The sequence below is a fragment of the Balaenoptera ricei genome, chromosome 4 (genome assembly GCF_028023285.1).
Source record: "Balaenoptera ricei isolate mBalRic1 chromosome 4, mBalRic1.hap2, whole genome shotgun sequence".
Taxonomy (NCBI): domain Eukaryota; kingdom Metazoa; phylum Chordata; class Mammalia; order Artiodactyla; family Balaenopteridae; genus Balaenoptera; species Balaenoptera ricei.
Window position 1 is genome coordinate 93,362,907 of NC_082642.1, and position 14,830 is coordinate 93,377,736.

At 44.7% G+C, this 14,830-nt stretch overlaps 2 protein-coding genes across 4 annotated transcripts in view; one reads left to right on the forward strand and one right to left on the reverse strand.

The window, feature by feature from the left end:
• Positions 1-3,589: 3,589 nt before the first annotated feature.
• DTX3L (deltex E3 ubiquitin ligase 3L) lies at positions 3,590-14,449 on the reverse strand. Of its 3 annotated transcripts, none has more exons than XR_009502919.1 (6): positions 14,021-14,449; positions 12,955-13,160; positions 9,165-10,700; positions 8,526-8,743; positions 5,842-7,683; positions 3,590-3,879 (listed from the first exon to the last, which is right to left on the reverse strand). XR_009502919.1 is itself a non-coding variant. In XM_059920987.1 (5 exons), exons 1-5 carry the CDS (start codon positions 14,220-14,222, stop codon positions 7,614-7,616), a joined length of 2,232 nt encoding a protein of 743 aa, XP_059776970.1. In that variant the 5' UTR covers positions 14,223-14,449; the 3' UTR covers positions 5,563-7,613. The 3 variants fall into 3 exon arrangements, 1 of the variants encoding a protein (XP_059776970.1); XR_009502920.1 differs by lacking the exon at positions 3,590-3,879 and having other exon boundaries at positions 5,563-6,010; positions 7,554-7,683; XM_059920987.1 differs by lacking the exon at positions 3,590-3,879 and having other exon boundaries at positions 5,563-7,683.
• PARP9 (poly(ADP-ribose) polymerase family member 9) overlaps positions 14,080-14,830 on the forward strand; it is a 31,858-nt gene continuing 31,107 nt past the window's right edge. The window contains exon 1 of the mRNA XM_059920986.1: positions 14,080-14,396. The gene's annotated coding sequence lies outside the window, so the exon portion shown is untranslated. The remainder of the gene's footprint in view (positions 14,397-14,830) is intronic.

Here is a 14,830-nt window from a genome sequence, read left to right on the forward strand (position 1 = left end):
AGTATTACCAGAGATAAAAATATGGATACCCATTCAGAAGAAAAGATAAAATTAGCTCCATTTCTCAAAACATACACACGAATACACAGGAAACATACACAGGAAGTTTATTAAGGAATAAACTTCAAATGGATCAGAGATCTAAATGTAAGAAATAAAGCATTACGAATAGAAAAAAAAGCATGGGGAGACTATAACCTACATGTGATGTAGGGGAAAGCTTTTAAAATGTGACTAAAAGTCCAGATGCAATAAAATGAAAGATTGGTAAATTTTACTATATAAAAATAAAAAACGTTTGCATGGCAAAAAAAAAAAAAGCCACAATAAGCAAACTCAAAAGACAAATGACAAAATGAGAGGAAATATTCATAGGATACATCACAATAAATGACTAATATCCCTAACTTATAAGGAAAGTTTAAAATCTGGGGGGAAAGAGACCAAAAATGCTATGGAAGAGACTACGCACAACTCTCCTCTCCCAGGGCAAGCCAGGGTGGTGAGCGCCTAACCCAAGACAGGTGTAGAAGGACCGAGATCTCTGCACCGCTTTGCCCCTGCGAGGCAGAGCGTCGCGCGTGCGCAGGACGCCTGGTGGGACAGCTGGATCTCCCCTTCCTCCCCGCCCCCGGGGCGCCCCTCACCAAACAACCCGAGGAAAAGCGCCAGGAAGAGGACAGGCTCCCTGGCTCCTGGCGGAACTCTGGCTCATGGCTTTCAGTCTCTTTGGGCTCAGGAAGTACAACTTGGAGGTCAGTTCTTCAAAGGGTTGGGGGCCCCAGCACCCCTGGACGGTTAGACCAGCAGCGGTGGGGGCGCAGGCGCAGCCCTCCTCAGCTCCGCTCATCTGCCCCCACTGTCAGGCCCTGCCCCACCCAGCAGGCTGTGCCTTGATCTTCTTTCGATTTCTTTTCTATGAAAATCGCTTATAGCTGTTCTAGGATTATGTCACCCTTTTGGGACAGACGTTGCTGTTAGACAAATTCTGGGGTCAAAATCCTGGACTCTATAATTCATTAGTTGTGTAGACTCAGTCAACTGCATCTGTACAATGGGCAGAGCTGTAACTACTTCATGATGTTGTCATGAGGCTTAAATGAGATAACGTCTGCAGATTGCCTGGCATATTTTATTTTAAAAAATCAGTATTAGTTCCCATTTCTGCTGGGCAACCCATTTCTACCCCACCCCACTTTCCCTACACACTCATCCTCAGAAAAATACACTGGGTCCTTTTCATGCCCCCTAAGACAGGGATAGAATCAGGTGTCCCTCCGGCCTGACATTATTTAATGTCATTCAGCCAACATGTAGTGAAGGCCCTGACATCGTGTTAGGATTATAAAGATGATTTAGACACGGATCCCTTCTCTCTGGGGTAAGTGTAGTAGTAAGGGGAAAGAAAAGCAAAAAGAAAGAATACACATTTACTTGCTGTATCTTGAAAGGTCCTGGCAGAATATAGATGGTATACTCAAAATGGGTAAGTGGATTTTGATATCACATCTGCATTAATAGAGATATGTATAATATATTAGGAAACCAGAGAAAAGGTGGTTCATAATTTGGAGACAAATTAGAAAGAAAGTTTCTATACTAGTGGCATTTGAGTAAGAACTTGAGTGATGAGGAGGAGATTTGTAAGAGGAGAATGAGGTGCTAGGCCATGAGAGGGAGAGAGAGCGAGAGAGAGGGAGAGCGCAACCTTGTGCGCAGAGCAAAGGCCAGAAGAATGAAAGTATAGACTGTGGTTTGGAAGAGTTGGTAGTCTGGTGTGAGTGGACCATTAGTGGCTTGGCGGGGAGGAAGGGACATGAGGTAAGCAAAGTAGAATGAAAAATACTTGACGGCCATGCTGTGGAGTTTGAACTTGATTTTCTAGGTCAGTGTCCTCAAAATGTGGTTCCCAGACCAGCAGCATCAGCATCACCTGGGACCTTGTTAGGAATGAAGATTTGGGGGCCCAACGTCACATCTACTGGGTCAGAAGCTCTGGGGGTGGGTCTTAGCAATCTGTGTTTTGCTGTGCCCTCCAGGTGATCTGACACAAGATCAAGTTTGAGAAGCACTGCTCTAGGCATCAGGGAGTCACTAAAGGCACTTCATCAGAGGAGTGATGCAATCGGAGCTGTTTTTTCAAAAGATAGTTTGAGGTGGGAGGAAGAAGGGGGAAGGGGACAGAGTCTTTAGGGGTAGTCCAGTGATTCTGGTGAGGGAACAAGGAAGATGCCAACTGGACAGTGAGCTTTGAAATGAGGGAGAGGCAGGACTGGTGACAATAGATTTGTGGGATATGGGTGTGGACAAAGAATGTCACCTGCCATTTCAGTGAAGAAAGGATGTTTTGGCTCTGAAGCCATCAACCACTGCAGCTGTCTTCCCCCACCCCTGACCCCCACAGTGCACCCCAAGGGGAATTCAGGATGGAGAAAAACAGGATACTGGCCCTAGGTAGTGCAGGTGCATAGTTTAGTGCTTTTCTATGTATGTGGATTATTGAAATTATTCCTTTGATATGCATCTTAACTTGCAAAGCAGTGGCACAGGGTGGGGTGAGGGGTGAGGACCCATGGTATTGCATAGCATTTCATCTTAGTTTGCCTCACTTCCCTGTTTGTTCTCACCTTCACTGACCTGATGTGCACCTCCCCAACAAATTGTTAGCCTCTTACTCTTTGCCTAAGGCTCTGTGTTTTAGAGGCTGCAAGTCCCAATTAATAGAAAAGGAAATAGTGCCCAACTCCCATATGGAAATCAAGGCAAAAACAGTACTAAACCAAAACGTAAATGTAAGGAAGTCCAACAAAAGTTTGGTTTTTCTCCTAATGGCTGCTTTGATGCTACCTGTGATGTTGTGATTCATAATAAGAATATATGTTTGGGGCTTCCCTGGTGGCGCAGTGGTTGAGAATCTGCCTGCCAATGCAGGGGACACGGGTTCGAGCCCTGGTCCGGGAGGATCCCACATGCCGCGGAGCAACTAGGCCCGCGAGCCACAGCTACTGAGCCTGCGCGTCTGGAGCCTGTGCTCCGCAACAAGAGAGGCCGCGATAGTGAGAGGCCCGCGCACCGCAATGAAGAGTGGCCCCCGCTCGCCACAACTAGAGAAAGCCCTCACACAGAAACGAAGACCCAACACAGCCAAAAATAAATAAATAAATTAAAAAAAAAAAAAAAAAGAATATATGTTTGGTCTTCATCCCCATTTCTGGCACTGAGCTCCTAAAACCCTTGAAATTTCCTCAGTGCAGAGAGTGAAAAGGGTGTCTTTTGTTATGTTAAGGAGGTGACTTTTGGGAAGCACCTAAGGTTGGGGGCTGGTTGCCAGAGAAACCAACCCTGATTAGAGGGTTGGAACTTTCAGTCCAGGGAGAGGAGAGGGACTGGAGATTGAGTCCAATCACCAATGACCAACGACTTAATCAGTCATGTCTATGTTTTTAAGCCTACATAAAAATCCAAAAGGACGGGGTTTGAAGAGCTTCTGGGGTTCAATTCACTTGGAGATTTGGGGAGAGTGGCTGTTGTCCAACTGAAGTTCATGTGCCAGATGCACACTGAGGCCAAACAAACTGAAATGTTGGAGTTTGGAATGGAGAAAGGTTTATTGCAGGGCCAAGAAAGGAGAATGGACGGCTCATGCTTAAAAGACCCGAATTCCCTGATGGTTTTGGGGGAAGAGTTTTTATAGGCAAAATTGGGTTGGGGAGAGAGCTGCAGGGTGTGTGACCTCCCTCTGATGGTTTGGTGGGGAGGTAACTGGGTGGTGTTCCTGGAATCTCAATCATCAGCTGTCTGGTTCCAACCAGTCTGAAGTCCACATGCTTGTTTTCAGCCTGAAGTTACCATCCTCCACCTGGGTGGGGACCTTAGTTCCTGTAGAAGAACTCAGAGATGATAAAAGAAATTTTCACATGTTGATGTAAAGGGAAGTCATTTTGGCTTATACATGAGTTAACTTGAATTTTATGCTAACTAGAACAGCCAGCTTGCGGCCTATCAAACATACATTGTACATCTGCTTTAATTATTAAAGAAGAGGGTGCATTGACCAGAAGTAAAGAATGCTCATGTTAAAAATAAAGATTAAATGCCTCCCTTCCTGGGATGCCAATGCTGGTACTCCTTTGATGATGAGAATACCTTCCCAGGTGCCAAAGCCATACTACTTGCTGTGTACGTCCTGATCTGTTTTTTGGATTTTTTTGGTTTTGTTTTTGAAACCTTGAAGGAATGTATCCCTGACTTGTTTGATGTTCTTTGTTCTGACAAGACATAAAACTGTGCTGAAAACCATGCTTCTCCAGAGCAGGTCTCAGAGTTATCTGAGAGGCTGTCTTCTGGGCTATAGTCCTCAGTTTGGCTCAGATAAAACTCTTTTCTATTCCTATTATAAATTGTTTACTGATTATTTTTGTGGACAGAGATATGTATCAGATTGTTATGTATGTCCCTTGAGGAGGAACCAGGAGCCTGCCCATTGCTGCATTATTGCTTCTTGACTGCCTTTCCTTTGTTTCTGCATTCCCTCACTCCTCTAATTAGTAACTGTTTGAATCTGCCCTTTGGAACTCAGGGAAGGTCTAGGAGGCTGAAACCTTTTTCCTACAAACAAGAAATGGGGGGCACAGAAAGGCTTTCGTACCCAGGAGAGCCCCACAGGGTTCTGCTTGGTTTTGTGGAGCACCTGGAAGCTCCATGCCCTTTCCCCATATGCATCTCTTCCATACGGCTGTTCCTGAGTTATATCATTTTATAGTAAACCAGTAATCTAGTGAGTAACCTGGTTTCCTGAGTTCTGTGAGCTGCTCTAGCAAATTACTTGAACCCAAGGAGGGGGTCATGGGAACCTCTGATTTTATAGCCATTCGGTCAGAAGCACAAGAACAATCTGGACTTGCAATTGGCACCTGAACTGGAGGGCAGTCTTGTGGGGCTGAGCCCTTACCTCTGGAATCTGATGCTATCCCCAGGTAGAAAGTGTCAGAATTGAGTTGAACTGTAGGACACTCAGCTGGTGTTGGATTGCTTGGATGTATGGGGGAAAATCCCACATGTTGAAATTGGATGCAGAAACTTACTATCTTTAGGGAGACATCAAATATCTCAATATTATTTGTAATTCTCTTTTTTTCTTTGGAGAAAAAGGTGCCCTAATTTGCTGGGGCCTAGTGAGCCATTTCAGTAATCCAGCACTAATGCTAGAAAGGTGAAACAAAAACTCTTGCAGCAAGGAGGGGCAAGTGTAGTTTGATGGGTTATTATGTATGCTTTCTCTAAAAGGAGAGAAGAGATGAAACCTGCAGTCTACCTTTACCTTTGTAGTAACCTATGTGTTAAGGAGGAAAAATACTAAGAAATGTGATTTTTACAGCTGAACGTGGCAGCAGTGAAGTCAATAGTAAAGTTCTACTGTGATACTGTTTAGCAACAGCTACACACAAAATCAAGCAAAGACATCTGCCCACATGGTATGTTGTACACTGTATGTATTGTAGGAAACACCCAGAATCTAAACCTAAGGAAAAAGAAAAAAGAGGTGGGAAGGAACGCAATCTGTTCCTAAAATGGATATAACTTTATTTATAGCAGATATCAATGATAATACCTTCCACAGAGCAAAAGCAGTAATCCAAAGGCTCACAAACCACACTATGAAACTTGCGTACACGTTGCAATCAAGGATCCAGCCCTTAGCAGGGACCAAACTTTTGCTTTTATGAAGCAAATTTAGCTAAAATATCCATAGATACAAAACAATCATAACTCTAAGACTTTAATGAATCACCAAAAACTAAATGTCTAATCTGATTTTTTTAAAAAAGACATATCATTTACCTTAAACTTCCTCAACTCTCCGGACAAAGAAAAAGATTCTGGTTTTTCAAGTTCTTCAAACAGGAATTCCTCAGAGGAAATCTGCCTTGAGCACTGGGCAGGAATCCATTTCTGAGAGAAGCTCAGAATAGTGGGAACGCCTCAGCTTCCTCCATGGAGGAAAAGACCCCTGTAGGAGACAGTACAGCTCTAGGGCACAGAAGCCTTGGAGCCAGACTAACTCCTTCGAATCCCAGAACTTCTGCTTATTAATTATGTGACCGTTGTCAAGGTACTTATCCTCTCTGTGCATCAGTTTTCTCAGTTATGAAATGGGGATACCAATAGTATCAATCACACAGATATAAAGCTCTTATAAAGGGGACAAAATAAGTACACAATATTAACTATTACTGTCTGACCAAGAAGACTGTGTGTACACGTATCTTTAGGAAAAGAAAATGACATCTCTTTCATCATTTTTGGAGAGAGGCTGGGACATGGATAACGAGATAGTTTGCTGTTAAAACTTTCTTCTGACTTGAGGAACCATTTAAAAGTAAATTTTGACATGTCCGTATTCCTTATGGTAGGCACGACTCTAGTCTTTTCTCTGTCCAGACATTATTAGGGAGACATATTTTAAGGGAGAAAGCATGACGTGGTAGGACTTAGCAAAAGGGAGGAAAAGGGTTTTTTCTCATTTTTCTCATGAGAAAATGAGAGTCTGTGGAGATTCCTGTGATTTATCTGTTAAAACTGCAAGTGGGGTATACATAAAAGTACAATAATATCCAGAGGGAAAAATGTTCAGAGATGGGTAGCATTACTAGGGCAGGGGAAGCGCACACCATATGGCAGGTTATAAGAATCAGCAGGGAGCAAGGACAAAGTTAGAGGCCGGTCAGAGTTCAGAGGCCACAAGTTCTGGAGTAAGAAACTCCATTTCCCAAATAAGTGGTGAGGACTCCAGAGCTGTCTTCCTTACTCCTGCCTCTGCCAAAGATTTAAGGAACATGTTTCTCTGCGGGGTTACTAGCAACTTGAGTCAGGCAGCAAACATTTATTAAGCACCAACTGTTCACCAGGCTCTGTGTTGTCAAAAATAACAGCCTTATTCCCTTTATTACCAAGGTTGCTCAGGCTCTGTCCTGGCCACTCCTCTGGCCATGGGGCAGGGAGGGGAACGTAGGTCTCTAATTTTGCATAACCAAAGCCCTCCTCCCACCCGACCACCCTTCACATTAGGGTTTTACTTTTAGGGTAGGGCTCAAAGAGCAAACAGACAAAACTGAAGGACTACCCGAGAGATGGGGATAAAAGGAGGATCCACTGACAGCTGGTACTTCAGTTGAACAACACAGAAGATGATTTCAGATCCACAGCACTCCACCCCTCTAGCCTCCACAAGGATGACACGAGAATGAGGCACACTACCTCTGCAGCAAGATTACACAGATCTCCGGGGCTTTTATCTTCCAGAAAATGTAACACTCCAGAAATGACAGACCAGCAGATTCTTACTCTTACACAAAGCACGTCTTTTTTTTTTTTTTTTCTGGCTGTGCAGCCAGGATTTTAGTTCCCCAACCGTGGGATCGAACCTGTGCCCCCTGCAGTGGAAGCTCTCGGAGTCCTAACCCCTGCACCACCGGGGAATTCCCCACAAACCACTTCTTGAGATGAAACAATTTTAAAGGTGTTTTTACATAAGGATTTAGATTAGAATTTACTCTGCTTCTTCAACTGTGCCTTTTGCAAGCTTGGCTCAACTTTTCCTTCCAATACTCTTCTTACTCAATTCCTTTATCTTTCAGCTCCTGTTTGACACGTTTCAGATAGTCAGGATCAGGGTAGCCATACCTGCAGAAGAAAAAGGCCCTTAGCTTCATCACAGATGGTTTTAAAGAATCTGTACAGTAGGTCCCTGGCATTAACATTCAGTGTTGCAAATATTCACAAGCAATCCTGAAGGCTGATTTGTAAGTGTGCTGATGTGAGTCATTTCGCTAGTGAGTAGGCCTAGCTGTCTGCCCAGGATCTGCCTTCCAACAAGACTTCAATTTTCAGCTCATGGTTAGCAATGACTCTTATAAAGTTATAATATACTATATTTTTATGGAGGGTAATCATTTTGCTACAGGAAGATTTTCAAATTTGGGAAATTAAGTCTTAAGATGTATTCCTTTTTGAATATTAAGGGTCTGAGGTAGTCTATCTGAATTTCATAAAGAGCAATTGGATTGGCCATAATACAACTTCCATCTCCATTAAGTAAGACTTTTTCTAGAGTTCTGTTAGCCAAGTGAATTTAGGATCTCTATGGACTCATGGGAGGGGAGGGTAGAAGAAAGGGTGATCTTAAAAGAAGACGAAGTAAATAACATTCGTAGGATCTACCCTTCAAATAGACATGAAACCCCAAATTAAATCACCTTAGATTCCATTCATCTTGGATTCTGAAGATCTGCTGCCCACTGATGCAAAATTTATTAACTGTATGACACTTTGTGGTTGGGAGGGTAGAAGGTCATAGGAACCAATCTTTCTATCTTTGAGATGATCACCCCAAATGAGCGTCTGTCAAAATACTGCATCCAATCCCACTGCTAGAAACTGTCTCCTTACAGTCACATCCTCAAATCACCATGTTTTACGACCTCTAAATTCTGTTTAGCAGCCATTCTGTTTCAAAAGCTTCTCACCTTTCTGGTCCCCCAAACCTGGACGTTTTGTGGTGGATATCATTCCACGTAACGACATCTGAGACTCCTAATGCTCGAGAGTCTCCCACTGTGAAAATCAGTTTTTGGTCAAAGGCCCTACGAAGCAGATGCAAAACCTCATTTCCTTCCTTGTTATCAGGCAAGTATGCAGTTCGACATATTCCAGAAAATCTCTTTCCTGGGTTTGGGTGCTCTTTCTATATGAAGGCAAGAAAATGTCACATGAAAACATTGTGTCAGAATTTTACTATATGTGTAGATGTGTTCATATGCATATAGAGCAAACAAAAATCAACAAAAGTATTCAAGGTTTGCTCACGTTCTCCATATAATTCATATTTCTCCTCTTTCCCCAAGTTCATGCTGGGAACACTATCCACCTTCCTGACTTCCCCCACTCCAGCGCACAATCACCACCCACCCTTTCTCTGCCTTAATAGACACAAAAGATACCTAAATTATACGTAAACATTGTTAGCTGTATCAGCATTTAAAATCCTTGCATATGACCATGGAGATAACTACCTGGGAAATCCACTGTCTAATTGGTAACAGTCCCTGTTGCTCTGGTAATCCCAGCATACTGGAAAGAAACCCATGGACCTCAGGAACACTTACTGTTTGTATGCCTTCTTCAATACTGTAAGTAATCACAATGGTGCCACAGGATTCATAACCTGGAAGTGAGTCTCTTTTGAAAATGACATACATGTTTCCATCTGGCTGATTCCCTTTCTGGACACCATAGGAAGTCTGGCACAAAGGACAGACTGGCTTATATGACAAGGCTTTGTTGATACAAAGGCTGCAGAAATCATGCTTGCACTTTGAGAGCACTTTTCTGTTGCTAATGGTGTTCAAACAGATGGTACATATGTCCTTTTCCTTGTCCACTTCTGACACCTCAGAACTGGCAGAGCGCTGCAATGTTGGTGAAGCTGTTTTTGAATCATTACTATCAGTGTCCGTGGGTGTTTCATTCCATTTCTCTCTAGCTAATGGAGACATTCCCCCTCTGTTTAAGACATACTGTTTTGCCTTTGTAAGGTGATTTGGCAACCCAATCAAAGTCATTGACTCTTGATTTAGCACAAAGTCTATATTTGGATGCCTTTTTCGAAAGTCATCAGAGAACTTGGTCCCATGTAAGTGCTTTGTCTCCTTGCCCAAAAGTTTCAGCAAAAGAACTTCTCTCACAATCTGACATGAGACATGTTGATAGGCATCGATGAAACTTGAATAAGCATGCACAGATAGATCTAACTCCTTGGTTTTAGGTTCAAATAGAATGCAGATTTTCTGACTTGTTCTCAAAACCTTACTTTGAGTGTCATACTTTTTTTCTATCTGTGATATCTCCTGGAGTAACTCTGCTTCTAAAAGCTTATAGTGAGCAGTGTCAACCTCAATTCCATTCATCATGTGCTTGGGAGTCACTATTTTCACAGGCGCCTTGGGAAGACTTTCAGAGATTTGTGAGGCAAGAAAATGTTTGGCAGCTGAAATGTCATCTGCGGTCCCAAGGAGAGTTAATTCTCCTCCCTTCTCCGTTATGAGGAGCTTTGTAAACTGGTGATTTAATTCCTGTTTGATTTTGTGTGCCTGCTCACTGTCTGCCAGAGCAACGCATTCCTGCTTCAGCATCTCCACACTCTTCTGAAATTCTCTGACAAAAGACTCGCGAGCTGCTTCGAGGTTACCTGATTGACTTGAGGTGAAGTCTAAATAGACTATATTCGGAGAACTCTTCTGACTTTTTATTTTTGTACCAAATCTTTTCTCTATTGAGTATATTTTATCAGGGCAGGTGTATGTGAAGTATTCAAAGAGAGCCAAGGGAACTTCAAAACCGTTGTTTTTTTCTTCCGACCTGGTTTTTGGTTCAGAGGGAGAAACACAGCTGTTCCCGTCCTGCTGATGGAGCGGCTCCCTCTCTGTTGTCAAAGGGGAAGATTCTCGTTTCTGCTCCTTTTCCAGGAGGTGTTCACTCAAGAAGCCATGTATTTTTTCAATATCTCTGAAGTCACCGCGCACTTTCTCAATTCCTTCATGGCCCTTCACTCGTTCGACATTGGGGCAGAGGATGGCGATGTGTTCCCTCTGCTCTTTAGAGAACAGGTGACAGTTCAGTTTAGCCGTGACAGTAAGAAAGATCTGAAATTTTAAAAGGGAACAAATAAAATCTATTAGACATCCAGGTCTACGTTCCTCTCAGGAGAATGTCTAGAGACTAGAGAAATAACCGCCGTGACTTCTTTCAAATCCTTTTTGCAAAGCATGCAATGTACTACAACCCAGAGGCACCCAGCCCTGTCTGTACATTAGAATAGCCTGGGGAGAAAAAAAAAACAAAAACAAAACCAAGGCCCAAGCACATCTCCAGAGATTCTGATGTAAATGTAGAGCCTGGGCACTAACATTTTTAAAAGTTCCATGGGGCTTCCCTGGTGGCGCAGTGGGTAAGAATCCGCCTGCCAATGCAGGGGACATGGGTTTGAGCCCTGGTCCGGGAAGATCCCACATGCCACGGAGCAACTAAGCCCGTGTGCCACAACTACTAAGCCTGCGCTCTAGAGCCTGCAAGCCACAGCTACTGAGCCCACGTGCCACAGCTACTGAAGCCTGCGCGTCTAGAGCCCGTGCTCCGCAACAGAGAAGCCACCGCAATGAGAAGCCCACACACTGCAATGAAGAGTAGCCCCCGCTCGCCGCAACTAGAGAAAGCCCACGTGCAGCATCGAAGACCCAATGCAGCCATAAATAAATAAATAAATAAATAAATTTATTAAATAAAAAAAAAGTTCCATGGCCAGGAAGTCTGGATTCTAGAGCTGCCACTATTGCTTTGACCTTGGGGAGTAGGGCAGAGGGAAGGCACTTCGTTCGACTTTCTGGGTAAACTGCTATGTTTCTCACTGAAGAGTGTGAGCCTGGGAGGGAGCCATAAATCTGAGGGTGATGTTTTTTCCTATTATTGTTTTTTCTCTTCTGCCCTCATCCTTCTTTCTTTTTTTCTCTTTTTAAAAAACAAAACAAAACTAACCCCCTAACTGCATGCAGTGTTGCTGGGCCCTCTAAACCCTGGCCTTTAGAAGCTCAAGTATAAGACAAACACCAGATTAGGCGAAAAAGGACAGAGGCAAATTGAATGTAATATAAAAGCAAGATTCCTAATGTTTTGTTCTCCCTCGAGGTCTTTGCACAAGCTATTTCCTCTGCATATAACATCCTTCCTCTAGATCTTCAAAATGTTTCCTGAATCCAGCCACTTCTCACACCTCCATCAGGACCACCCAGAGTCCAAGCCATTGTCATCTTGCACCTGGCTCACTGCAACCCCTCCTAACTGGACTCTGACCTTCCACTTCAGCCTCTTCCTAGATTCTGTTCTCCACACAGCAGCCAGAGTGATCCTGCAGAAGTGTGAACCAGATCACTCTATTTCCCTGCTTAAAACCATCTGAGGAATCTCTTAACATTTCAGTTAAAATCCAAAGTCCTAACCTTTATCCCTCAAAGACCTGACTTCTAGGTACCTCTCCAAGTTCCTCTCTCACTCTCTCTCTTGCTCTCTGCCCTCCAGCCACGCTGGTCTCCCTCTTTTGAAGCTCTTGGGCTCAGGATGTGAGCTCCTGTCTGGATGTGTGTGGGGAGAGGGGGAGGGGGGGTGTCAGCTTTACACTTGTTTTTTTCCCTCTGCCTAGAACCTTCTTCCCCTAGAAATCCACTTACCTAGCTCCCTTACTTCATTTGTGTCTCTACTCAGAGGTCACCTCATTTGAGAGGTTTTTCCTGATATCCTATTTAAAATAGTAGTCCTGTTACTATCATTTATCCTGCTTTATTCTTCTTCCTAGCAGATATTTATCACTGGCAGATATTTTATTCCGTATCTATATGTTTAGTATTATTGTCTGGTTCCCTCACTAGAATGTAAGGTCCCTGAGGGCAGGGTCTGCTGTGTTCCTGGTTGATCTTCAGCTCCTGTGACAGTGCCTGGCACGTAGTAGGCAGATGATACTGATTTGTCGAATGACTCTGCATGGCTGGTCCCCGCTCATCATTCAAGTCTCAGGCCAAATGTCACCTCCTCAGAGACTCTGACTTCTGGTCGGAAATAACACAGATTCCTTCTCCTTCCTTGCCCTGGCCCTGTCACTCTCTAAGGCAAAACCCCATTATATTTTCTCCTTAGCACGTATCACTCTCTGAAATGGTTTTATTTATTTTGTTTTCTTGCTTATTGTCTTTCTATGTACCTCTCCATCCCCAGCAGGGACCTGTCTGTTGTGTTCGCCTCTGTGTCCCAATGTCTACAACAGTGCCAGGCTCATAATAAATCCTCAGCAAATGGTCCTTGGACTGGAGAGGAAGTTGCAGGAACATACCTAGCTCCTTCAATACTCACCTTCTGGACACAGGAATCCACAATGCTAGAAATGTCCTTTTCATTTGGATGCTTCTCACCAGGCCTCGCCCCTTTTCGTGACTGTGTCAAAGAAGACATCCTGGTGTTCTTCTCTACTGCATTTTCATTGGGTTCCAGGAAAACAGTCACAGGTTTGTTGGCAACCACAATTTGGTGCTTTCCTTTCTTCAACACTCCCTCCTTACCTTCAGTGGAGACATTAAATATATACATACACATAGAAATGGGAGCAATTTCAAATAATCCTCTTACTCATGCATCTGTACCTTGCCCCAGCACCCTCCCAGTAAGGGCAGCTCCCTGCGTCCTGGAATGGTGGGTTGGTGATAAGGTGAGGGAGCTATTCCAAACTCTAAAGTAGGCAGCTGAAGTTCTACTGTAGAAAGGAAAGCTTAATGATAATGGAATATCGTCCACTCATTAACAGTTTCAGGAAAGTCATGTTCCTGAAACTGTTGCCAGTTCCCCATTTCAATGACACTCATTATGAGTTAAGTGAAAACAGCAGGAATCAGAAGTGTAGACTCAGTTTTACAGCTACTATGTGTTTACTGACATTCAGAGGAAAAGGCTGGGAGGAAATACAGCAAAATGTTCACATTGTTTCTCTCCAGGTGGTTTTCTTCTTTATTCTTTTCTCCCTTTTCCATAGTGAGCATATATAACTTTTCGAATTCTTAAAAACAAATCAGTGGAATAATTATATAAAACATAAAAGTGAAATTCCTAAGTGACAAGGTCTGACAGGCGTCTGGGGGTGGCAAGCGTGTTCTGAGAGCTGAGAAATAGGAGTCACGGCGTGGAGACTGCAAAGTATCAACTTTCAGGCGCAGTCGGCCCAGGTCAGAGACTGGGGACTTGTGAGCACTGTCCTCCTCTCTGGGGCTGCGCCTCTTGCCAGCAGGACCCCCAGGTTCCTGTCCCCCACCAGACTTTCTCCCGCCCTCTCTCCTAGGTCAGCTTGAACTGGGTCTGCATGGAGCCCCCCACCCCTCCCCTCTTCCCAGGGACGGTGGTTGCCCCCCAGCCCGGGCCCGCAGCTCACTCGCCCTTTGCACGAACTGCACCCGGAAGGTGTCCGAGTTGGGGTCGTTGCGGTCCAGGGCCTGCACGGTGCACTCCCCGCCGCCCGACTCCCGGCTCTGGAAGTACTTTTCCAGCTTCCATGTAAGGCGGGTGCCGGGATGCGACACCCGCACGAGCAGCGGGGACGGCGGGCAGAGGTTCGAAGCCATGGCTCTCCGCATGGGGATGGCGCCGCGACTCGCGACGCCGCTGTGCCGGGCCCGGGCAGGGGTGCGTCCGGCCCCGCCGCCCTGGAGCGCAAAGTTTCAGTTTCGCTTTTCCGGAGATCACTCTCGGTTCCCGGCAGAGCCGCACCCGCTCCTCTCTTCGCTGCCCTCCCTGCCGCGGACTGCCGGGTGAGTAGGTCCTGTCCCCTGTTCCCGGGGCGGTGGGGCACCGAGGCGCCCGGGTCTCCTCTCCTGCGGACTCGGGCGGGGAGCGGGCAGGGGAGAAGCGGTCGAGAGACGCGCCCAGGGCCAAGCCTCCCCTGGTGAGGATGGAGGCTGGGCAGATGCTCAAGTCAAAGAAAGTTTCTCCTGAGTTTGTGATTCCTTTTTTTTTTTTTCCCTTTTAACTCTTACTGTTGTTACTATTATTTGCAGCTGAAATGTAATTCACATTCTGAATTCAGGTTAAACTTACCTACACTTTTTTAAAATTTGAATTTGTTCACCTGCGTTGTGACACAGCACATGTTACCTTCTCTAACGCTATGCTTTAGACTGGCTCTTGGGGCTTTTCTGCTCTCATTTCTCGATTTGGCCAACAATACTGAACTCCATGCTGTGCC